We start from the raw sequence: 27,021 nt of genomic DNA, 5'->3' as shown, positions 1-27,021 counted from the left end.
TTGAAATGTCAGTAGAGAGCATAGTATGCCTTTATTCAGTCCTCAGACATATTTGAGCCCTACTATATTCTAGGTACTGGGAGTACAAAAGATGATCACTACAAAACCAACATAGCAAACTTCTTATACATAGAGAGCTTACATTTTGGCGGAAGTTGAAAGTTATCTCCTGCATGAAGTTGCTCCAAACCACTACGTCCCCTGCCTTGTTAACTCCTAATGCATTTATAACAATGCTACGCAATTACACTTTATTAAGCACCGTCCTTTAGCCATTACTTCTCATATGTGTGCCCTTAATAAAATGTTAAGCTCCTTTAGAGCTGAAACAATAGTTTGTACTTCATTTTTTTTTTTTTTTGAGTTCGAGTCTCACTCTGTCGCCCAGACTGGAGTGCAGTGGCCGCTCCCGGCCACTGCAGCCTTGACCTGCTGGGCTCCGGCGATCCTTCCACCTCAGCCTTCCGAGTAGCCGGAATTACAGGCATGCGCTACCACGCCCAGCTGATTTATTTGATTTATTGTAGAGATGAAGTCTCGCTGCCCAGGCGGGTCTCGAACCCGCAGGCTCAGGCAATCCACTCACCTCAGCCTCCCAAAGGCGCAGGATTACAGGCTGAGCCACTGAACCCGGCTTGTACTTCATTTTTATACTTTAGTCCCATGGTACCTAGTATAGTATTAGGGACTGAAGTAGCTGCTTAATAAAAATATGCTGATTGACTGATAAAAACATGGAAATAAAGTTATTTGTGAACCTAGAGAAATTGTTGGTACACCCAGTTCTTAATAATCTGTGTTAACAGAGATAGCTAATTCAAAACAAAGTGCATTATATTTAACTTTACATTTGGTTCTCTTGGTTGGTTTGAGAATACTTTTCCAACAAAATAATAAAATTGCAATGTTAATTTCCAACTGAGGCCAAAGCTGAAATGTTGCCCCACCAACCAAAATATGATGAGGAATATTGAAAATGACTATTGCACTTTTAGCTAGTACTATATTCATTTAACAATTAAATCTTTGTGTATTGTTTGCGGCTGTCTTCTGTCAGTTTTACCTGACTACCTTCTTCCCTGAAAGCAGGAAACATACCTTAATCTTATTTTATAGGTGTCAGAACATTTAGAATATCATCTTTCATGGAGTATGCAAGAATCTTCAAATTCCATTTGCTGTCTTTTCTTCTTTCCTACCAAAGTAAAAATGGTCAGGATTTGTTAAACACTGAACATTTGGACACTCCTTGAAAAATAAGGTGTTAGCATCCTGATTCTGCCATAGGCATTCACTACATTTTCAATAATGTACCTTTTCTTTAGCATTCTAAAAACAAAAAGCAAACTTACGTAGAACTTAAATTTTTTTTAAAAAATAGATAAAATGAGGCTGGACAAAAGCAGACCATGGTTCCCCCCCTTCCCTCCACACCGACCCTCCCCCCTACCCGGTGTTTTTATTATAAAGAAGATTTTCCTTGGGGAAAATACTTTATTTCCTGTTTATGAGGTTTAGGGCAGAATAGTAAATAAATGACAGTTTCACATGGTTACTCCATTTTGCAAAACATTTTCCATTTTACAAAAAGGCATGTTAAAAGTCATTGTTATACCTAATCCTAACAACAATATATGTGTGGTAGGCAAGCCAAGTATTATTGTTTCAGTTTTACAAATGGGTAAACAGAGTCTCTTTCCTAAGATCACAAAGACCAAGGCTAGTGACTAAGTTTATTGATACCCAGTCCAAATATCTTTTCATTTGAATTAAGAAAAAGATTTGGCATTTTTAAGAACATTAAAGTTTGAAAATACTTTTTCATATAGGTTCTGAGTCAGGCCTGTGATAAAGGCACCTAGAGAATCAGTAATTGAACAGAGTTGCTGCTGCCTTGGCAGATATGAAAGACATTTACTAAATATTTGCTTTTGATGAGGTAAAGAGGGTTGTTACTGTCACCTTTCAGAATCACTGTCAACTCAGTACTCATGCCTTTTCTCTACTCAGACAATATCAGTTGGTGACTAGTTCCTATTCTACTTCTCGCTGATGACCTTTGGAAGCTTGATATAACTTCTTTATTTTCCTTTCTCATCTTTGGTGAGTCCCTTAATCTTAAATGAGTAGCTCAGATGTAATCCTCTCAAGCTGATTATAGTTCTATAAATATATGTCTTATTAGGTATATGTACACTCCCATCATGAAAATTCAATTGGATAATTGCCACAAATGTTAGTCACATATTTATTTCCATTTCTAACTTCACTAATGAGTTGGGACAAAGTAATAGGTTAATATCCTATCTTACCTTTGAAACACAAAAGAATATCATTACATAATTACTAAATATATTTTACTTTCTTTCTTGCATTTCTTTCAGTCTTCACTTTATAAAATGAATTCACTTCCTTTATCTTAAAGTTTAAAAGCAGAAGAGCAGGAAACATTCAATGAAAAGGTAAGTTTACTTGCTATACTTTTCATAAGCTATACATAAAACAGATCCTAACTAGAAATAAGTGAACAGATTCCTCTTACAGAAAAAGATACTGATATATTTTTCTACATTATGAAAACAGTACATGACTGAGATTTTGCTACAAGTATATTTCTCGAAAAAGTATATCACTATTATTACCTATAAACTATGCATGTTTAAATACTATGTGTGCCCTTCATAATTAAAAACGTTTTAGCAAATTTTAAATCAAAGCAAAAGGAAACAAATTCAGATTAATTGCTATGATATTCAATTTATGATCTCATAAGTACCAAATGACTTTATCTTTCTCTATTCTCTATGAATAGATATGTGTATATGCTATATGTTTTCTAGTATATGTGTATATACACAAAAAATCATATTGGGGCATTAATTTTTTTGAGCTGTTTTTAAATATTATTTCTACTCAAAATGAATAAATCCCACAGAAATGTTTTTACATCTCTTAAAACTTAGCTTCTGGCGAGAATGAAGAGAATTTGTCAGGTTGAGGATACATTAACTCTTTCAGACAAATTAAGTTCCATTTTATGTTCTGAAAAAGATGATTTCACAGATGAGTCTCTTGTGGCCTGGAAGGGTTAATGCACCCTTTAACTGACCAATATATTCTCTTCTCGTCATTAGCATCACGTACCAAATGTCTATCAATTCCCTGAATAAAGTTTGAAAAATGTAGCTCACGGTCTACGTAATTCCAGGCTGAATTTCTTTTTTTTTTTTTTTGAGTTGGAGTCTCACTCTGTCACCCAGACTGGAGTTTAATGGCTGCTCCCGGCTACCGCAGCCTCGACCTGCTGGGCTCCGGCGATCCTTCTGCCTCAGCCTTCCAAGTAGCTGGAACTACAGGCGCGCGCTACCACGCCCGGCTAATTTTTTTATTTGTTGTAGAGATGAGGTCTCCTCAAGTTGCCCAGGTGGGTCTCGAACCCGCGGGCTCAGGCAATCCAATCACCTCGACCTCCCAAAGTGCTGGGATTACAGGCTGAGCCACCGAGCCCAGCCCCAGGCTGAATTTCAAACAAGCAAGACTCTTCAAAAAGAAAATTTTTGTGTAACACATCCTAAAAAAAAAAATACTCCATTCAGATAGTTTTTTAATAAAGTGATTTCTAAGAGTTTGTTGAAACATAATTTTCAATATCTTCATTTAAAAATAAAACATGATAAAGGAATAACACTGGATACATATTAGGCTACTATCTTTCATTAAACTGAAGTTATGCCAGAATAACAAGCTAATATTCTGTTTACTTACCAGAATATTAACTTTAGTATTAATCATTATACAACGAACCCTAATCTATTTAAATAAACATTTATTTAGCACTTGACTTTCTATAAAGCATTGTGCTCGGCTTGGTGTAAAGTACTCAAAGATAAAACAGAATCTGTATCTCAAAAGAGTATATAACCCAGTGTGCGAAACAGACATGGACATACACAGAGTATAGTCAAACTAGCAAGTACAATAATCAAAGTGAGAGGACCGTAATAAAGTATACCATAGACTTAGGTTAAGAGCATGCTATAACCCAATAAATATGTAATCAGCTTGTGGACAATAGCATAGTCATTTTTAGTTGTCTGCTTTAAAACATAACCTGTAGCTGTTTAAAGTTTCAGTTATGGGAAAAAACTGCAAAGCTCCGGTTACAAGCTTCAATCCCTTCCCTTATCTCACTTTCCCCTTAGCAACAACCAATCAGGTGCCAGGGGGTAATCACCTAAGTTTCCAGATGTCTCTGCAACTTCCCTAGCTAGTGGGCCAAGGTCAGCCTGAGTTAGGCTAGCCAATCCTCCACGATTAAGCTAACCACCAGAGGTTACTACCCAATTAAATGGTAACAAAACTGGAAAGCCCCCCAAACTCCTCCTCCCTTTGTGTAAAAGCATAAAAGGCATCTGCTTAAGGAAATCAGAGCCTCTGAATGTACTCTGCTGTGTCGGTTGTCCACAGAGGCCCAGGCTCAAGCTTGCAAATAAAGACCCTCGTGAACTTTCATCGGAATTGGCTCTTGGTGGTCTCTCGGATTGAACTTTTGGCCACTACAAAAGTATTAAAATGTTATGAGAAGACAGGGAATGAAGAAATTAATTTTGATTGCTGTGATTAGAGAAGACTTTCTGGAGGAGATGGTATAAGTAAGCAGCTAATTTTTAAATTAGTTTAAAATTCTTTCAAACATTTATTTGCCCATTTGAGATTGGAAAAAAATAATAAAAAAAAAAAACCAAACAAGAAACAGCTTCACAGGGCACAAGTGTAGAATTTATCTCAGATTTTCCAACCTATCTGACCTTGGAGGCAGTACAATACCATGGTTAGAAGGCTTGATGTTGGAAAGACCAAAATTTGAATCCTGATTCTCATTATCTGTAAATAATTCCTATGTGATCTCATGTACATTGTTGAACCACTATAACCTCAATTTTCTCATATTTAACATGAGATCAATAATAGTACTTACTTCATAGGATTGCTTTGGATGTCACCTGAAAAATATAGAGAAATAGACAAATATATGTTTGTTGATATATTTTCCTTACATAATGGCTAACTAATGATATTCACTAAACAGTGCCAAAGACTCTCTCTTTAACCAAATCTTAGTCAGGTTCCTCTGAGTTCCCTTTTTGACTAGGCCTCACCCTTAGGCTCAGTTCTTGGCCCAGACAGTCCAGTTTTACAAGAATTCCACTGAATCAGTTTAGCAAAAATCCTCCACCCTTGATATCTGATCAAACTCCTTATTCTCTACCCTTGGTATCTGACTACCCTCCATATCTGGTCAAATTCTCCTACCTTCCATAACTTATTACACTGGTCTGCTTTCAGCAAGAATTCTATCAAGTTGGTTTAGCCAGAAGCCCCCTTCTCCTTGACATCTCCTTCTAGTAATTTTCCATCCACTAACCCCAACCCTGTTTCTTGGCTATAAATCCCCACTTGCCTTTGTTGTATTCAGAATGCAGCCCAATTGTATGCTGAGGTCTCTCTTCTGCTGCAATTGCTCCTAAATAAAATTTGTCTTTGCTGTTTTAACTTCTGTCTGGTTCTGATTTTCTTTGAAAGCAGTTGCTATTATTACTATATTATTAGCATTTTAAATTTTACTATTACCATAAATGATTACACCTTCTATTTTAATTGAAAGTACAAATAATTGAATTAAAAATTCCCAATACCATTGTAAAGTGTGCATATTTCAAAGAATGCTACAAGTTCATCTTTCTTTTTTTTTTTTTTTTTGAGTTGGAGTCTCACTCTGTCGCCCAGACTGGAGTGCAGTGGCCGCTCCCGGTCACCGCAGCCTCGACCTGCTGGGCTCCGGCGATCCTTCCGCCTCAGCCTTCCAAGTAGCTGGAACTACAGGGGTGTGCTACCACGCCCGGGTAATTTTTGATTTATTGTAGAGATGTGGTCTCGCCAAGTTGCCCAGGCGGGTCTGTCTTTCTTTTTTTAAAAAAGCATTATTTTCCCCATATGGCTTTCTAAAAACAATTTGCTTCTCAATGTATGCATTATCTCTATAACTGACCACGCCCCCCCCCACTTTTCTTTAAATCCTATACCCTCCTCTCCTTGAAAAGTCTCATAAAAATTTTTTTTCTGCTTTGAACTTCCTAGTTTTCTGAGTTTGAGACCAGCAGGCAATTGAGAGCAAGGAGAGAGAATCAGAGGTGGTGAACTTTCCTCCAGTCTAGTTTCAACAAGTCTAAAGTTCTCAGTTTTTCTTCAGGAGCCAGAAAATGATCTAAATGACTACCCTGATTTTAAAAAAGATTTGCTCTTGAGAATTGTTTTTATATTTTTGTTTTGTCAATTTTAGACATTTACTATACAAAGTATGGATCATCATCTCCCTAAAACCTGTTATTGGCATGTTCTCAAAGGTGATAACTTACTTGTGGTTGAATAGTAACTCTGTGAATTTTTTCATCTATTTAAAAATTTTTCTTTTAATAAATAAAAGTAGAATAAAATTTGCATAATGGTAGCGCAGTGAAGACTCCAAATCCTTTTTTAATTATCTGAAAAGGATAATGTACTTCCTCAGTAACTTGATTTGTAACCACTTCAAATGACTTGCCTCATACTATGAGGAAATCCCAGGTGTTGATAGTTAGTTGACAGGGTGTTAATGTCATTAACATTCTGTCAGCTTTTCTTGTCAATGTGTTAATGGTGCCTCTGTTGCTCAGGCACTCCCTGTCCTCCAGTTGGGGAAATGATTTAGCCAGCAGTCAATCAAAAAGCTAAGCTGATTTTGGGCATCAGACAGCCCTGCCATTGACAAAATCTCTGTGAGTAAATGTGGTAAGGAATTTGTCAACAGGATATAAGCAGTAAGGTCAACATTGTGCTTAATGTGCTGCTTTTTTTTTTTTAGATCCTTTAAGGTGTTAAAAATGGACCACAATACACATTCGAAAGTCTAAGAAGAACAGATCTTTTAAGAACAGATTTCTTTCCTGTCAGAAAAAGCAAAGAGTGATAAGTAAAAATGATGCTTTGTTTAAAAAAATAAGAAAGAAAGAGCTGGGGCTCAGAATAGGATAGCCCAAAGTATGGCACCTTGGCTTGCTGAGGACCTCCTATTCTTCCTGCCCTCCTTTGTTCCCTGAAGCAGGTCATAGAAACTAAAATTCCTATCCCTTGAAACAAGCCATAAAACCAAGGAAGGTCACTCTGAGATCCTTCCTTCTCCACTGAAGACCTTCATATGACAGGCAACTTGCCCCATATCTGAGAAATAATGTCATACAGAGACACAGAAAAGAATCTGAGCTAACAGGCCTTGCTGAGTACCCCCTGCCCCCAGTCTATTACCATTAGATCATCCTCCTTTTTGTCCAATCATGTTTGTCCACAACCATCTACTTCTTATGTCAGACTTAGCATAAAAATACACAATTTTCCCCCTGGGTCTTTGGGTCTTCATTTCTGAAGGCCTTCCACGTGACATAAAACTTTGGTTAAATAAATTTGCTGTGCTTTTCTCTGTCAATCTGTCTTTTGTTATGTGGTTATCAGCTATGAACCTTGCCATAGGTAAGAAAAAGATACTACTTTTTCTCCCTTACAAAAGAAAAATTCTTTCAGTCACACTACTGGCTAAGAAAAAAAAATTGCAATGTTACCTATAATGTCAATGTAACATACATCAAATCAAAGAGAAGAGGCCTAAGACTGGTAAGGAGTCTATTCATATAGCACTCCCTCTTGCATCTCTCAAGTATAGGTTATTTTTGAAAACTGAATGTAATTCTGAACCTCACTATACCAATATTTGCAATAGGTGCCAAACATACACATGCTACAGAATTTCTGGTAACCTAAAAAGCTACAAAAACATGACCCCTAGAAATTAATGAATTAAGAACAACAGGACTATGGCAAACAATTTTAAGTTGTAGAAGTTATCCTAGCTCACTACAATGACACAGGGACAACTGTGGTCAATTTTATCATCAGATATGGAAAATTTTCTCATTTGATAAATGAGAGTATTAACAAAAATATCAAGTATGTAAAATTAGGCAGTGCTGACACAAAGTAAATATTTGATAAATGGGTATGACTATTATCATCATTTTTATTATTTACTAAGAAGCTAGTATAGCTTCTTTAATTTACTATACAATTGAACCAAAATCTTCCAATACTATGATTATGATGAACACAATAGCATAAAGAATACTAAAAGAATACTTTTTAAAAAATCATGATAACAGTACTAATTTCTTCACATGGTTATCTAAATTATTAAATGTGGGTTTCACGCTATATAGTGTTTTTATATCCATTGTAGATCATCCCCCTTAATTCTAGAACCTTCCTCCTGTGATTAATGAATTTCTCCATTTCTCTCAGTTTTGGAATCTTATAAAATTAGTTTTGTTTTACTCATTTCATTGATGGGGTATGGAAATGATACCCCAAAATCGGGTACCTTGGTTTCTTAGTTCATTTGTGCTGCTATAAAGCAAAATATTTGGCTCCGCACAATGGCTCAGCCTGTAATCCCAGCACTTTGGGAGGTCGAGGCGAGAGGACTGCCTGAGCCTGGTGGTTCAAGACCAGCCTGGGCAACTTGGTGAGATCTCGTCTCTACAATAAATCACAAAAAATACTAGCCAGGCGTGATGGCATGTGTCTGTAGTTCCAGCTACTTGGAAGGCTGAGGCAGAAGGATCGCCTAAGCCCAGCAGGAGAGGCTGCAGTGGCCATGAGCGTGCCACTGCACTCCAACCTGAGTGACAACAGTGAGACTCTAACTCAAAAAAGTACCAGCAGAGTAGGTGTCTGGTGAAGGCGTGTGCATTCTTGCTGTGTCCTCACAAGGCAGAAAGAGCCAAAGAGCAAAAGTGGGGGTGGGGGGGGGTTGGTCAAACTCTCTGTCTCTCTCAAACTCTTGTATAAAGGCACTAATCTCATCCTTAATGGCAGAGCCCTCATGGCCTAATCACCTCCTAAAGACTCCATCTCCATCTCTCCATCTCTCTCTCTCTCTCTTTCTCTCTCTCTCTCTCTTTTTAGAAAGCAGGATTTATTGAAAGGACAGAAAAGCTCCCACAGTAGGAGGGGACCCAAAGGGGTTGCCTAGGCTCCATCTCCTAACACTTATATTGGGGATTAAGTTTCAACATGAGTTTTGGAGGGATCACAAACATTGAAACCATAGCACTTGGCATACTAAGTATTTTAAGTTAAAGAAAAGCAAAGTAAACTGCAGAAGCCGGAAGGTCTCTATGACTTTCTCCTGCCCCCACTCTCCTGAAGTAGACATTGAAACTAGAGTTTCCTTCACTCTTTCTTCCCTGAAGCAGCCCATAAAAACCCAGAAAAGAAAATTCCCTGGTTTTCTTTCTCCTTCCTCATCTGAAGACCTTTATGTGACAGTTTATATCCAGACAGACACAATGTCATGTAGAGAGGTCAAGAATCTGAACAAATAAATAGGCCTTGCTAAGTTATCCCCAGTTAATTACCATTAGATCATACTCTTTTGTTCTCCAATCACACTTCTGCACAAGTGTCCATAAAAATACATAGTTTTCCCGTTTCTTTGAGTCTTCATTTATGGAGGTTCCCATGTCATGTAAAACTTAAATAAATGTGTATGCTATTCTCTTTTCTTATAGGATATCAGCCATGAACTCTGAGATGGGTGAGGAGAGAAATCTTTTTTCCCCTACACTTTCTAATTCTCTCTGAGTCACAACAAGCAATCAGTTTTGAGTAGAGAAAGGAAATCAGAGGTGATGAGTTTCTTTCTAATGCTGTTGACTTCAGGAAGCTGGAAATAGCTTGGGCCACTCCATTCACAGGAGAAGTTTTATTCTTTTTTTTTGGTCAATTTTTTTGACATTTACTTTAAAAGCTTTGGATCCTCCTTCCTAAAACTGATTATACTTTATAGCATGCTCTAAAAAGGTGATTCAATGGCACTCAAGTTCTTGAGATTTATATGCAAAAAAATTTTATGACTATAAGCACAGTCTATCACTGTTTGACAATATCCTTTATGAAGTGCTAAGTAAAAGCAGGAACTAGGACTAGATGTTCTCCATTGTCTCTAGCTATAACATTCTGTAATTCAACACATATTTACTGAGTGCCTAAACTGTGCTAGGTGGTAGGCATTGTGATGGGCATACACTAATTCATTAACAAACCCAGCATAATTCTACCATAGGAACAGCAAGACAGAAAGCATGTAAATGCCAGACTGTCAGCTGCCTGAGTTTTCTATCTTGCGTACTACTGTATTTTTATGGCCTGGCAATGTCCAGAATATTATAAGTGTTCAATCAAAATTTGCAAAGAGTAAAGGTGAACATAGGCTGCACATAACCCAACTTGGAGATTTGGTAAAGATTCATTTTGCATACTCAGTTGCTCTGTTGCCATCATGTCATTGTTGCTAAGTGTAGCACTGTTGCTGTTCTGAAAGCCCAGAGGTATGGGAGTGCTATTCAGTTTTTGAACTCACAGTCCTTATAGAGAGATTACTGTTTAAGTAGGTAAGCTTACTTTTAAGGGAAACTAATGCCCCTAGTTATTCAATTTAAAGGGCCAGTGACCTGAAGCAAAACAATTTATTGGCAGGGGATAGAAACAATGGAAAGATCATCCAGTACAAAGAATCCTATACTAGAAATGGAATTATGGTTCTAAATTTAAAACAGGATCAAGTATCCCACAAGAAAACATCCTTCTCTTTTTGAATTTCCAGAAGGGTAGAAAAAAATATTAAGTAGGCACCAGAACTCACATAACATATATATGATGATTATACATTTTGCTTGTCTCTTTCTAGAAGACTGAAACACTCAATGAATGACCAAGGAGTCTTCCAACGCAAGAATAATTTAAGTTGTAATCCATTAATTTGTAGTTTTTAACCAACTCAAATCAATATGCTCACTTTTTAACTGAAATAAATTGCTGTGTATTTTATTTTGCTTTTTAAAAACTATGATATGTAAAGTAACAGTCCCATACATTTTAATATGGTTTTAAATCCCCTTGTCAAAAAATAGTCACACTTTAATGCCACTTAAATGAAGAATAACCATTCATCTATAACATACAGATACAGAAGGCTCTGGATTTTCATTTTAAAGTGCTTAATTACCTGCATAAAGAGAAATAAAATAAGGAGTCCAGGCCAAGTTCACGAGGGTTTGAAATTACTTTCCTTTTTCTAAATGAGCAACAAAGACTCAATGTTGCAAGCTGTTGTGTGGCCATAAGCCAACTGTAGAAGAAAATGTTCAAAAGAACAAGGGGATCAGGAATTAAATTCAAATATATGAGGCAAGAACCAAAAGCAAAAGGTGAAAAAAGAAGGTGGTGCTTCCAGCCACAGGACAATATGCCATATCGGGGAAAACAAATTTAATCAGCAATAAAATGAAACCTTCACATTAAGTATCCCAATGTGGCCAGGTAAGCGACTCAAGGTATTTTTGAGGATTCCCTGCCCCTAATCACTCACAGACTTATGTTTCCAACATTTGTATTTATGAAAGTACTCAGAATCACTAAAGAACCATACAAAACAGTATTAATTCATGAACCAAAACACTAAGAGTGAAAAAAAAATTTTTTTTACATAAATCTAAATTGTCATTCATGAGTAATTCAAATTCAACACTTTGACTTCCAAGTTGGGCAGAAAAGAAGGCATATCAGAGGAGAAAAAGGCAACAGGTTTAACCTTGAAACAAGGTGACTGCCATAAAACTGTTGAAAGAATTTACTTATTATCAGATAAAGAATTTATAGTATTTATTCCCTCTAAAGATATAAAATGGTGAATCAATCTGTAGTTCAAGATATTTATTTAAACTCAGAGGAGGAGAATATGGCTTTAACTTTTAAAAACCAAAATAGGAAATTAGAAAAAAAAAACAACCCAGCTCTAATGTAGTTTTTATCTTTAGACACCAGATTTAACAATAAACATTTCAAGCAAAATGCTATTTCTCAAGTTCCCCTTTCATATATATATATATATATATATTGTAATTTACATGAGTATACTGTATGCAAAATAGGGGTTTCAAAATGTTTATTTAGCAAGAAATGCTTAATGTTATATAGATATCTACTACGATTTATTTAAATAAATCATCTACTGATAAATCCATCTACCCATCCAATCCATGTATCCATTTAACCCTCACAAACCTTTTAGTCTACTGATATTACTTAGCCTCTGATTGTCCTTGAAAATGCACTTGTGCCCTCAGAAATTATAAGCACACAAAGAAAAAAAAAACAAAAAACAACTTAGACCAAAAAAAGAATTAGCTTCTCCTGTTGATCATTTCCTTTAAACATTTGGTTACATAAGAATATTCTTTATTTTGTTTTGTTTAGGTCTAATCATGTCTCATAAGACTTACCTTGTGTATCTTATGGGCTTTCAAGTGAAATTCTTCTTTGAGAAATGGCATTTTTTTCCTGATCTAATTGTTCCCTTGCCTACTCTACCTGGTTCAAAACATCATGAAACAAAATTTATGCTGCTAATATAAAAACAGCATATGCACAAATTTATCTAGACAGTGTGAATAGACTAGTAAGTCTAGAAGTAACACACAGCAGAGACAGAAACTAACAAATAAACAAGATGCTTAAATAAATAAAGGATATCGTCATCTTTTCCACAAACTTATCATGCTCATTTTCTTCTTGAGGAAATTTCTTGATGTCACGTTCCAGATGAACAATTTGTTGTTCCATTGCTGCAAGGTTGCTCTTGAGAATCTGAGCTGAAACTAAAGAACAATGTGCAAAGCATTTAGAATATTTTACCAGGTGTTCCACAAAACAACTAAAAGAAAACAGTATCAGTTAAAGTCTTTTTTTAAGTGGGGAAAATGGTTCCATGAAATCAACTCACATTTTTCTGAATTACTGCTCAAAAAAATTCTACTCTTCATGAAATAAATAAAAATGTGTAATATAATATACCAAATCATCATGTGTAATATGGAAATGTCACCATTTTACTCAGCCATTAGTTTAAATGAATCCATTTCTATTTAAATTTATTGATGGAATTCCTAATATTTCATTGTTTAAAATCTAATTTGAAGATTAAAGAGAAACTAAGGTTCAAAGAGATCTTATTAATGCATGTTCTTGGCTCTATAAATGGTTTAAGGTTAAATTTTTTTCTTTTGTTGAAATATCTTGATTTTTATAAACCAGCATCTCCAGTGAAACTTCCCATCTTAAGTATTTTTCATACTCACAGAGATGTGAAAAATAACTGTTGATACAGAAAGAGAATTTAGAGCAAACCCCAGCAAACACATATGCATGTACATGCCTACAAAGCATCAGCATGCTCTCAAATACTATTATTATTTGCTTTAATTACCCCTAACATTCTCTGCACTTTTCTTTTTCTTTCATTGACAACTAATAATTTTAAGTATTGTACCCAGACTGCCCTTCAATACATGTACTTTCCATATCTCTCATGATGCCTTCTTTTTATGAGGTACTTTTTAAAAAACTTGCAACTTGCAATTATTTTATAAATGTTCTATTACTATATGATTGCCAATTATTTATGAAGACAGCTCTATCAATATCAACAGCATTTGGTAGGATTCTCAATGTAAAGATGAGGTAATATAATTTGATAGGTAGCCTGTGACATTAGTTTTTAAATTCAGGCCTCTAAAACACTGTGCTTTTCATTAAAGGACCATGAAACACAAATAGAAAAATACTACAATTCTTTTTTTTTTTTTAAGTAAAGTTTGTCTTATTCAGAGACATACCAGCATTATAATGAAAAATTCGAGAATGGCAAAGTCAACCCCCTGGCAAATTTCAGCCAAACTGTTCTGATACAAATTCATCATGTTGACGGGCACACCTTTATAACTCAATGAAGAGAAATCACTTTAAATATACATGGAAGTTCAAGAGACTGAAAATCAAACACCAACACTAAAGACAATTTTTTTTCTATTAATCTGTCAGTTTAAATAGCTCTGTCCAATTTAGTTCCATTTGTTTAGATCTGACAAGCTTTGAAATTATTCTTTACTGGAATAGTCTAAGAGGAATTTTGTCTTGCCAAAAATTTGCTAATGGTTCAGCAATCATTGCTTGCTTTATTTAAAGGATGAGTTTGCTGTGGAAGAAATCATTCTCTCTGACTTTAAAACTGAATTTTTTCAGTTAGGTTTTTCTGGTATGCTCTCCCTAATTATCCAAAAAGTTTCTTCTTCTGCATTTGCTTCATTGAAAAACTGAAGATATAAAATTGACTAGTTACTTATGTTATTTATGTAACATGGATATGATGGGGTTCAAGACACAATACTCCTAAATACAATGCCTTGACACAATGAGTATTTTAAGCTGAAGGAATTTTAGAAATGGCACCTATAGGAAGGTCTTTCTGATCTTTCCTGGGAGCAGGTCATAAGACTCTTCCATGAGAGGTAACCTTTCATACCCTGAGGGGTAACCTTTCATACCCTGAGGAAATCAGCATCCTTATCTCCAAAGACAATGGGACATAGAGAGAAATCTGAACAAATAGGCCTTGCTAAGCTTTCCACAGTTCATTACACATAGCTCATATCCTTTCTTCTCCCAATGACATTTTTCTGACTCTCCATTTTTCTTCATCAAATCTACTATAGGAAATTGACTATAGAAAACACCCAGATTTAACTATAGGGTCTTTATTTCCTTATGAAGCCTCCCCTCCCATCTCATATAAAACTTAAGTAAATTGGGCTGGGTGTGGAGGCTCACGCCTGTAATTCCAGCACTTTGGGAGGCAGAGGCAAGAGGATTGTCTGAGCTCAGGGGTTAAAGACCAGCCTGGGCAACATGGCGAGACTTTGTCTTTACAATAAATCAAAAAATTAGCCAGGCATGGTGGCATGTGCCTGTGATTTCAGCCACTCAGAAGGCTGAGGCAGAAGGATCACCTGAGCCCCGCAGTTCGAGGCTGCAGTGGCCATGAGCATACCACTGCACTCCAGCCTGAGCCACAGAATGAGACTTCAACTAAAAAAAAAGCAAACAAATAAAAATGTAACAAAACACCACCACCAACAACAAAACCCTTAAATTTGTATCCATTTCTCTTGATAATCTGCCTTTTGTTACAGGGACCCAAGATAATGAACCCCAAATGGGTAGAAGGAAAAGGTGTTTTTCCTCCCCTACTGAAGAAATAAACTCATGCAAACTTTCTGTAATAAACAAAATATGTTCAAAGACAAGGTTTAGCTCACAATAGTAATCCCACTCGGTAAAAAGGGGATGATGATAATAACTTCATTTTCTGATAGTTCATTACAAAAAATAGCCTAATCAAGTTGCTATGCTCACAACAGTCTAGCTAGCCCAAATAACAAGAGAGAATATTTTTAATCCAGTAAAGTTGAATTCTGAATAAATCAATATTTTTCTGACCATTGGGTCTCCCTAATTTCACATCAAATCATTAGTCCTCTATAACTTTCTCCAGAGCTCTACTCCAAATCTTCAACCATTTCATATGCACTTCCTGTTTGTTCAAGTGAACCTCCACATATCACCTACTACTTTGAATTAGATTTTTTTGTCTCATGTACATAAACACAGTCACCTTTATAAAACTCAAAACTACTTAATGATAAGATCCATATCTCATGCTTTGTTTTTTCCTCAGTACCTATCACTGTGCTTTACATATGGTACTCAATAAGTGTTTATTGAATGAATATGTATATTTCAAAAAGTTGTGGTTCACATTGAAATTTATGTCCACTTCCACAACAGAAAATGCAGGTAGAGGCTAGACATAATCAAAATGATTTTCAGTTACCATATCAATTGTTACAAGAGCACAGAAAGGAAGCAGGGAGTTGAAATCTATTTAACAATATACAGAGGAGGGAGGGTTGCAGGAGCTGCTTAGACAAATGGGAAAGTGAGGAAATGGGATCAAGAAGAAAAGGAAGGGGCACCTTTCCTTATTTGGCTCCTCCATTCTTCCCTCTAACGAATTATTTATATTGTGCCTGAACGAAAGAGAAGAAAATACTGAAGATGTAATAATCTGGGAATCCTAGCTTAAAGAAAATGTATGGCTGCGTTAAATAAACAATATCATCGTATAAAGTGTTTAACCTTACATTGGGGGAATTATGCTATCTTTGAGTTAGAAGTGACATAAAATTGAGAATTGAATTCTCTCAAATATGAAAAACTCAGGTGACACAAAGGCACAGTCTAGATTCCTGGAAAACATGGCCTAAGATAAAGCATACTTGTTAAAGCCGGATTGGGGTGAGAATTGGATAGAATCCCAGAGAAATAGGCATGACAGAAAAGGGAAGCCAATACAAGAGGTTACAAAACTTGTCACAGTTTTACAAAAAATTCAGCCGGTTGTTTAGTGTTTCATGTTGTCTCCATCAGGACTGACTTCAAGGACATGTGACCTGTGCAGTTACACAGAACCTCATACTAAGAAGGTCCTGTACTTTGTTTAATGCCTTGCTGTCATTGTAATGAAATGCTTAATAATTTTTGCAGTGGGCCCCCACAAATTATACAGTCAGTCCTAGTCTCCAGATAAAACACATGTAACTGAAAAGAGTTGGTTAGAGAGGGGAGTGAGCAACTCATTCACTTGCTGGCTCCTTAACAATTCCTGTTCCTTCATTGGTGGAATTTTGTTTCAAGGGATGTTAACTTCCCACTCTGGCTGGAGAGCAAGCAGCCCAGGTTTGGAGGTAGAAGATAGAAAATAAGGGTGCCCAGTGAATTTAGGGTGGGGAAATGGCAAAGAAGGGGTATCTAGGAAATTTAAGGTGGTACATATACTACATCTGGAAGAGAATATTCTCTATACCCTAAGTGTCTTATTCCATTTTTGACAAGTTGATAACATCAGAACATTTTTAATTTACTTATAATTAAAAGTAGCCTATTTGAACTCTTACCCATGAGTCCCAATTTTGCCTCATAGCAACACTGATCAAATCTCCTTCCTACCTATTTTTACAGGAAAAATATCAGTCACATCTTGATCTACCCAGCCTATACATACCCAGTTTCTTCAACTAGTTCACCTGTCATAACTGACATTTACTGAGTGCTTGCTTCATGCTAGACAGCATTCTAAGTAAGTTATATATTAACTCATTTAACCCTCACAAAAATCCCATAAGGTATGAACTACTCTCAAAGGGGGGTATAACATGAGCAAAGTGATGTCCTCTAAGGAAACTGTAAATGTAAAGCAGTGTTCTCCAGAACCTGGATGGCCAGCATCTTGAAATAAAATCTTTACTTCTTCATCACTCATTGGCACCAGGGCATGTTACTTAAGTATGTACCTGTCACATAACTGGGTTGGGCAGGAATGGTTTTAGGAGTCAGTCAGACCTAGGTTCTAATCTTAACCATACCAGTTACTAGTTGGGTTATTGTGAGCCAGTGACTTAGCTTCTCTGGGCCTTCATTTCCTGATTTGCAAAATGAAGATAATAACACCTTCCTTAAAGGGTAGTTGTATAGGTTAAGGGACTTGATAAATCATTATACCTGGTATATCATAGGTAATCTATAAATATTTGTTTCATATTTCACTATTCTCTCCTCTACATCCTTCTTTCAACATAAAAATTCCGACTGTATATGTGCTACCAAGTATTAAACAACAATTTAGACATAATCTAAGTAAAAAACAAGCAGACACTTGCAGCTTGATACCACAACTATGGCCTGATTTAATATTGGTCTTCTTTCTAATCAAGAGAACTAAACTTAGTGTTTTCTGTTTTTAGGTTTTACAGAGTGAGTGGAATTTTAGGTCTGGGAACCAGTGACAATTATACTAATGAACAGCCAGTTTGTTAGACATATTAGCAAGTTCCAAATTTAAAGCATATTTCTGGAAATTAAAACCTGTGCAATAGTCTGCATTTTTCTGGAGACATTTAAAAGTTAGTCATTTTGGTTTTCTAACCTTGTCTAAAAGATAACAGAACCCAAAAAAGTGTCAGGAAAGAATTAACATGTGTTTACCTGACTGACTACTTGCCTTGATTACATTTGGTTCAATCTTAAGAGTTGGGAGTCAATTAATTTTATGATTATTTCACTATTTAATTAGGTCTTAGCCTATCTTACTTTTACTGTTTCATAGGGTGTGTGTTTGTGTATGTGTGTGAGAGAGAGAAAGAAAGAGAGAGAGAGAATATTTGTAGAGGTGGCAGGAAGATGAGGGTACCTGGAGTACCAAGAATATTTAAGTACCAAAGGGGGTTAGAAATGCTTGTCTTCTGCATAGCCTCAGCCTCAGGGTATATTTTGGTGCCTGTCATTATATTAGTTCACTAATATAAATTAGGGAGTCTTTAATGACAGTGCAAACATTTTCTATCTGAGTAAATTCCCACTACAGGCATTTTCAATGACTGATTAGTCAGTCTGGTGGCACTTTAATTTTTTTTCTCATTTCATTTTTTTACATCTGCTACTGAATTACTGAATCTGAATTATAACACTAAAAATTAAATTATAGCTATCGGGTTCTTTATTATAGCTTTCTTCCTTGTACTCCATAAATAACCTTTTAAGCTCAGTATACTCTCTTGAGTTATATGTAGGTGAAACTTTCCCCACAAATCTTATTTATCAACTTGCTTCAGTTGACAAATATACATATACTTTTTTCCTGGCTTCAAGCAAATATATGATAGTGGCCTGATCTTCATTCAAAACATTTAAAATGACATATTTTCTTTAATTCATAATTTTAAAAGTAAAATATAAGATACATAGTTTAAGTAAGACTTTGAATGGAAAGACTCATCAATTACACAGTATATAAGAGAATTGATATGCATATAACAAAAAACAATCACAGTTCTCTAGTGACATTCTCTAGACCATATTCAGAATGTGTAATTTTATGTAAATATACAAGCTTTTCCAGGAGTATTAAAAAACATTTAATTTTTTCTGAATTACATATTTCTATCAACTTTAACCATTGACAAAGCAACAGAGCACTTCCTACATCTTTTCTCTAAGGAAAGCCAAGTAAAAATTTACTCTTGCAAGTCTATATGTGAATAGGCCCAAATATGATTATAAGCATCCATCCTGTAATTTCCCTTAACTGAATATATTTAGTTGAAGAATTACTATCAGTTGAGCAGCACACCATTAAAGTGACTCATCCAGAAAGCATACATAAAAAAGAAAAGGAACATTACAAGCACCCTGAACAATAGGCACTGTTGTATTCTTTCTCAAGTGCATTTATAAGTTAATCGTTTCATTTTATATGAGCGCTGTACGTGGAAATGAAGCAAACATGTATACAGTAACAACAATAAAAACTCATTACTATGGAATTCTTTGGCCTTTAAAGAAAATAAATAGTAAATAGAAAATGTCACCCAAATAAAAAATCCCTATAATGAAAAAAATGTTAGAAAATGGCTCAATCTTAGGGAAAATATTGTTAAAAAGTCATCTTACTAGGAAACTCAACTACATTTCTTATTAAATATAATTTCAAAATATGTGTCCCTATTATGTGTTAAGTACCACCATTTTCCCTTCTAACATGTGTCCTTAGGGATAAGGTGCAATTTTTCTAAATTGTATTTCTAATATGGCCTGAACTGATGCTGATAGCAGAGGAATTTCAATAAGAAAACATGAAAACCACATTTTATGGTTTACCTCTAAAAACTTCACTAAGCACATTTCAATGTCTGGGTTCAACAGTTGTATAAGTTCTCATTCTGAAAATCTCAGCCTGAATGTTTTTTTCTAAAATAAAGAAACAGAGACTCCTAACAAGGAAGAAAGCCGGGTTCGGTGGCTCAGCCTGTAATCTCACGCTTTGGGAGGCTGAGGTGAGTGGATTGCCTGAGCCCGCGGGTTCGAGACCCGTCTGGGCAACTTGGCAAGACCTCATCTCTACAATAAATAAAAAATTAGCTGGGCATGATAGCGTGCGCCTGTAGTTCCAGTTACTTGGAAGGCTAAGGTGGAAGGATCGCCAGAGCCCAGCAGGTCGAGGCTGCGGTGGCCGGGAGCGGCCACTGCACTCTAGTCTGGGCGACAGAGTGAGACTCCAACTCAAAAAAAATAAAAAAATAAAAATAAGGAAGAAAACAAGGAGGAAGAGTAAGTTTGAAATTCTCTAAATAATTATTTGCAATTAAAAAATTCTGCCACTGCACTTCAGCCTGGGTGACAGAGTGAGACTCTGATTCAAAAAAAAAAAAAAAAATTCTGTAGCCTGACCACTAATCCAACAGCAGTGAACAGTCAAGCTGCCCATGAAGAATCCCAGGTCTTTCACCTCCTGTCTCTTCTGCAACTGTTATTCTGCCTGCAGCAAATATTGTGTGTAAATTTTAAAATCAAAGGTTAAAACACAAACTGAAATCTCCTACTCTTATTGACAGTCTTAGCTCAAGGCCAGGATTGGGAAGTAATAAAGCAATGCCAGATAAAGTCTTGTTGGAATTGTTTCTTCTCATCATGAATAATCTTTGTAAAAACTCATTTGTTTTCCTTGCAATAAAAGATCCCCCACCCACAAACTGGAATAATTTTAATGGGTTAGGTCAACTCATGATGACATGAGATTGGTCTATACAGAATTATTCTCCTCTGGAGACTTTATTTAAATGGCTGGAATGGCATTCTTCTCAAGAAAAAAGCTTGTCAGAACATTCAAATACTGATAAATGCTTTATGACAATCCTATACTAATGTCTTCACTTGTCGTATCTATGTAATGCATTCTTCTTTAACCTTGGAATTAGAATGTTAATGGTAAAAAGTCAATGTTGTCAAAGGAGGCTATTTAATATTAAAATGGAAGGGCTTAAAATAAATTAGTAAAATTATGTAAAAATAAGGGCTGTGGAAAATGTGGACTTGTTTACTAAGACTAGAAAATGAAATCTTACTTCAAGAAATCTGAAATTACAGTTTTTTTAAAATTTGGAATTGTGAGTGTGTTTAGTTTTGAACTATGATAACTGAGTAAATATTACTGAAAAAAATCACAAAGAAAAAACATGTAGAAAACAACTTATATTCAATAATGCCAAAGTTTGATAGACCAGATGTGATAAGTGAGCTCTGTTTGTTTCACACCAAGACAACGAACTGCTTCTTGAATAAACATTCACAAATGCTTTTATCTGAGCAATCACTTAATGGTAACTTTACTAATATGCTCATACTTCTGGTCTATGATATCCTTAATAAGGTGTGAAGAGATCATACAGATTGATAAACCATTTAAATAGATATTGTTTTTCCTTTTTTTTTTTGAGTTGGAGTCTCACTCTGTCGCCCAGACTGGAGTGCAGTGGCCGCTCCCGGCCACCGCAGCCTCGACCTGCTGGGCTCCGGCGATCCTTCCGCCTCAGCCTTCCGAGTAGCCGGAATTACAGGCATGCGCTACCACGCCTGGCTGATTTTTTGATGTATGGTAGAGATGAGGTCTCGCTGCCCAGGCGGGTCTCGAACCCACGGGCTCAGGCAATCCGCTCACCTCAGCCTCCCAAAGGCGCGGGATTACAGGCTGAGCCACAGAGCCCGACTAGATACTGTCTTTCATATGCTATTTGGCAAGAATTAAATACATGTAGATAATACCTTCATAAAGCAATAATGCCATATTAAAAGAATGTTGGCTTTCTTGAGGGTAATTTTTGTGATCAAGGAGAAATTTTTTTATAAACTCTATTCCTGAACTCTACAGGGAAATTAGTAGGACTATATGTAGATTCTCACACTTGACATAGTTTTTCAGGAATAAGCTTAATGCATGAAGTCCACAAGTATGTACATCTACAAAGCCATCAATTTTCACCTAAACTGAGTGCAGGTTGTCATGAGATCAGTGTTACTGCTGAGGTCATAATGCTGGAACCATTAGAGTCCATTCTGCATTAGTGCTGCCTGGATTCGCAATTATTCTCCTGGGTAATAGGGTTACAGGTCAGAAAAAAGATGCTTGCAAGGACATATTAAGCCTATGGTTGCATTTTCCTTATTCATTAACTGACTGTGGATACTAACAGGATTACTATATGCCCAGAAATAAGAGACTGGCAATGCAAACTAAAGCAATTAGAGTTCTATAATTGTAATAATTTTCTAAGCTCCTCACCACTGAAATCAGTCCGAAATAAAGCAGGGCTTGATTAGTTATCAGGGTATTTTAATCTCATAAATCTATTAAATTTTAAGTTTTTTTCCTACTAATCAAACAATGGATTTTAAAAATGGGAGATAAGGTTTGAAAGGTAGGTGGGGTTTTCTAAGTCGTAATATAGAGTTTGTGTTTCATCCTAAGTGTATTGAGAAAGCACTGAAAGGCTTCAAGCAGGAGAATTTGATTAAATTCACATTTTGAAAAGATAATTCTCGCAGCTATGTGGAAAATGGAGAGGGGGGTTTTAAGAACGGAAATGAGAATAGTTAGAAAAAAATAATTGTAATATACACAGCAGATGATGGCTTGGATTAGGGAGACCAAAGATGGTTGCAGTATATATTTTAGAGGTGGGGCTGATGGGGCATGAGGTAGGTGAACTGTGAGAAGAAAGAAAAAGCTGTTAACAACTATTCCTTGGTTTCTGGCATGAGTAACAGAAATGGAGAAGTTAGGAGAGGACATTAGCAGGGGAAAGATCAAGGGTTCAGCTTTGGACCTATCAAGTTTCAAACATATGAACCATCTAAGTTGAGATTCCAAGTGGGCAACTGGATGTATGGATCCGAGGCTCAGAAGAGAGGTCTGAGCTAAACACTTGGAACAGGAAGGTATTTGCATATAGATCCCACTTTAGAACATTATTCCATTACATTGCTGTGATATAATTTAGTCTACAGTGAGTTTTTTGACTATATAAATCTAGGCAATGATTTCTGCATTTCTGACTCAATCCTAGTACAAACATTTCTAGATGTTGGTTAAGGTCATTTTCCTTTGGGTATTGCTTATAATTTATTGGTATCTTTCTCTTTACCCTGCTTTACTGTGAGTTACTATAAACTTGTGCAGGTACCATGGATATTTCTATTTAGATTTCTGGCCCCCCAAAAGTCTTGCTGTAATACTTGTCTTGAAACAAACGTTCCCAATAACGGCCATGAAGCTAACTGCATTTGGAGGCGAGAGAAGTTAATTAAATTAAAAAAAAAAAAAAACAAAGCTTCCCCAGGCTCGGTGGCTCAGCCTGTAATCCCAGCACTTTGGGAGGCCAAGGTGAGTAGACTGCCTGAGCCCGTAGGTTCGAGACCAGCCTGGCCAACTTGGCGAGACCTCGTCTCTATAATAAATTAAAAATTAGCTGGATGTGGTAGTACGCGCTTGTAGTTCCGGCTACTTGGAAGGCTGAGGCGGAAGGATCACCTGAGCCCAGCAGGTCAACACTGGGGTGGCTGTGAGTGTGCCACTGCACTCCAACCTGGGTGACAGAGGGAAACTCCAACTGAAAAAAAAAAGCTTCAACCTTCTAAAACCACGAAAACATCTGCCAGAAGTTCCCTCAAAAGAAGAAGGAAAAACTTGAAAGACTCAATTGTTTTTCATTCACAAGCGCATAAATGGCTAATTAACATTGGCACAAAGGGAAGGGATTAAGGGTGGTTTAGCCAATTTCTGTTGGCTAAAATAAATGTATGTTTCATCTTTATTGAATGATTGATTTATTATTCTTTGGTCCCACCCTTCTACTGGCTTTACTTGAGGTATTCAATAATAAGCATGTCATCTTCCTGGTTGCTGTTCTACAATTTTCTAGGGTATTAAAGGATGTAACATGAATTTAGTATACCCAATGAGCAGTCATTTTAACATTGCCTAAATCTCATGTTTTCTCTAGCAGTTCACGTAACTTACCCTCTAATCACTAGCCAAGGACAGAACCAGTTTCTCAGAGGTAGCTATTGATAATTGTTTTATAAGCCCCCTCCCCAGCGAGATTTGTACAGATTAGCTTTTCTATTTCAAGTATTTGCCTCCACCCATAGGATCCAAGTTAACCTAATCAGCCCTTCCTGACGTTCATGACACAGACCCCATCACCATGGCAGCAATCTTGTGATTAACCCACTCATCTACCTGATGTCCATCACCTGATGTCAGTACCTGTGTGTACCTGCCCTCCATGATGACATGGGGCAGACTACCACTCAACTACCTGAATGACCTGCCCTCATCAAGGGAAATGTTTAAAAGCATTCAAACTCAAGCAGCCAGCAGCCTTTGTCTTACTAGACTCTGGTGTGGCCATGTGCTCTTTGAGCTATGGCTGTCACCATGTTTCCTGGATTTGGCCCCTTACTTCTTTGCATCTTTCACACAGCATGGGATTACACACTAGACACTCATACCCCCAGTGGGCCAGACCTAACATTCTGGAGGCCCCTGCTGGGAGTGTGACCTAACAGGTATATACATTTCTAGCTTTCAACATTGGTTGTTTTTCTTTGAACAGTCATTGCAATTAATTGCTGAATTATTTTACCAATGAATGGTTCTTTTAAGGTCAAAAGCAATGCTTACCTGTATTTTAATTAAATTTAATACAATACAAGTCATCCTTTGATATCCATGGGGGACTGGTTCCAAGACCTCCCACAGATATCAAAATCTGAGAATGCACCGGTCCCTTACATAAAATGATGTAGTATTTACATATAATCTATGCATATCTTCCTATATATGTTAAATCATCTCAAGGTTACTTATAATACCTAATACAATGTTACTGCTATGGAAACAGTTGCTATACTGTATTGTTTAGGGAATAATGACAAGACAAAAATGTCTGTACACGTTCAATAAAGACAATTTTTTTCCACATATTTTTGATCTGCAATTGGTTGAATCTACAGATGTCAAACCCATGAATATAAGGGCTGACTGTAGTTACTACTATTTAGTATCTATTGAGTGGGTGGGGATGCTGTACACGCAAGTTTTTGTTTTCAAGTCAGTAATTCTGTTGCTGCCATGGATGCAATACAGTCCTTCAAGAAGTTCTCTCCTTTTTTGTAGGAATTTAAGTTTCCATCAACTTCAAAAGATCTATCATTACCTCTTCAGTGACTTAGCAAGTTACATTTGCCACTGTAATCTCTAGTCTTTAGTATTAGAAAATAAAGGTTTAATAAGAATGGGTCATTTTACCCAAATAATTTTGCTAACTTGTAAAGAATTTGGAAATCTTCTTTGGGGTCAGTAATAGAAAAGAAAATTCAAATCTAGCCAAATGAACATTACTTTCGACCTGCAAAGTAGACTTTTTATTTTTTTTGAGTCAGGATCTTACACTGTCACCCAAGCTGGAGTGCAATGGCATGATCATGGCTCATTGTAGCTTCAAACTCCTGGGCTCAAGAGATCATCTTGCCCTAGCCTCCTGAGTAGCTACCACTGCAGGCATATGCCACTACTCCCAGCTAATTTTTGATTTTTGTAGAAATGAGGCCTCACTGTATTGCCCAGGCTGGCCTCAAACTCCTGGGCTCAAGCAATCCTCCCACCTTGGCCTCCAAAGTGCTGGGATTACAGGTATGAGCCACGGCACCTGACTGACAACTAGAAATGAACATTTATTATGTAGGTCTACTAATCTCTTACCAAATTCAAAAGCACTTACTATTATTTCAGTATCTAATATGGTAGGCTGCTTAAAAGTTGCAGAATAACATTTTTAAAGACATGACCACAAGAAATTTCATCTATTAACACACATCCAGATGTTATGCTGGTATTATTTGCTGACAAAATACAGTGCTGAACAACACATAGATGCTTCCACAACCAACACTCAAGCAGCTGAAACTAGCCAAGCAATATAAAACATGTTTTGAAATTCTAACAAATTGCATATTGATCTAGATAATGTGGTAAAACACACCTATCAGAATATCCAGAATATAGAAGATGCTGGCTGAATGTCAGTTGAACCTAAATAGGAATCCAAATGAATGTATCCTATGAAATAGTCCTCTTAGAAACATACATCCCTTGGAAGGCTGAGGTGGAAGGATCACTTAAGCCCAGCAGGCCAAGGCTGTGGTGGCCGTGAGTGTGCCACTGCACTCCAGCCTGGGTAACAAAGAGTGAGACTTCAATTCAGAAAAAAAAAAAAACATCCAGATTAGTCCATAATAGCCTCATGAAATCTGGTTATACATTGTGCCAGACTGATCTTTTTTTAAAGATGAAAACCTGATTTTGCCATCATAAGGCTTAAAATCTTTCAGTAATCCAGTAAGTTGCTGTGCTATGGTAGAAAAAACATGGCCTTTGGAGTCAGACATAACCTATCTGAATTCTTTTGCCACCAGTTACTGTGTGATTCTGGGCAAGTTACTTAACTTTTATGAAACTTAGTTTCCCAACCTGTGAAATGAGAAAAATAATTCTAATCTCATAAAGTTAAGACAAATAAATGAATTAATGTATACACAGCTCTTATATACATTAGCATATTGTAGAATGAGAAACATGTTAGTACATGTGTTTGTGTTATCTACAAGATCAGTACATAAAAGGTTCCTCAACATATGACTCTCAGCTCTCTCTCTGATTTTCATTTAATATCATTCTCCCACACTTACTCAATGCTATACTGAACTTCTATGCTCTTTTCTGACTCCCTTCCTTGGTTCACATTTCCTCTTCCTGAAATGTCTTTCTCCTACTTGTGCCCAATCAACTCCCATTCCTCTTTATTTCAACTCTTCTATGGAGTTTTTCATGACCCTCTAGATGTAGTAACTCCATTCTCAATGCTTCCACATTACTCTTGATTCTTAGAGGATTTTTCACTTGCCTTGTAATAGTTTATATGACTATTTCTCTAACAAGAACTTTATTTATTTAGTATTATTTTTAATTTACTTTTTTAGAGATGTAGTTTCACTTTGTCACCCAGGCTGGAGTGCAGTGGTGCAATC

The 27,021-nt window shown here is 36.4% G+C and overlaps 1 protein-coding gene across 1 annotated transcript in view; it reads right to left on the bottom strand.

Annotated features, from left to right (window-relative positions):
• DIAPH2 (diaphanous related formin 2) overlaps positions 1-27,021 on the bottom strand; it is a 650,570-nt gene that overhangs the window by 305,753 nt on the left and 317,796 nt on the right. The window contains exon 18 of the mRNA XM_021706787.1: positions 12,679-12,803. Within this exon, the coding sequence (XP_021562462.1) occupies positions 12,679-12,803 (125 nt within the window). The remainder of the gene's footprint in view (positions 1-12,678; positions 12,804-27,021) is intronic.

This window comes from Carlito syrichta, unplaced genomic scaffold, assembly GCF_000164805.1.
Source record: "Carlito syrichta isolate Samal-C Ts95f unplaced genomic scaffold, Tarsius_syrichta-2.0.1 Scaffold316004, whole genome shotgun sequence".
In the NCBI taxonomy this organism is placed as follows: Eukaryota; Metazoa; Chordata; class Mammalia; order Primates; family Tarsiidae; genus Carlito; species Carlito syrichta.
This window is presented reverse-complemented; position numbering and strand designations above follow the sequence as displayed.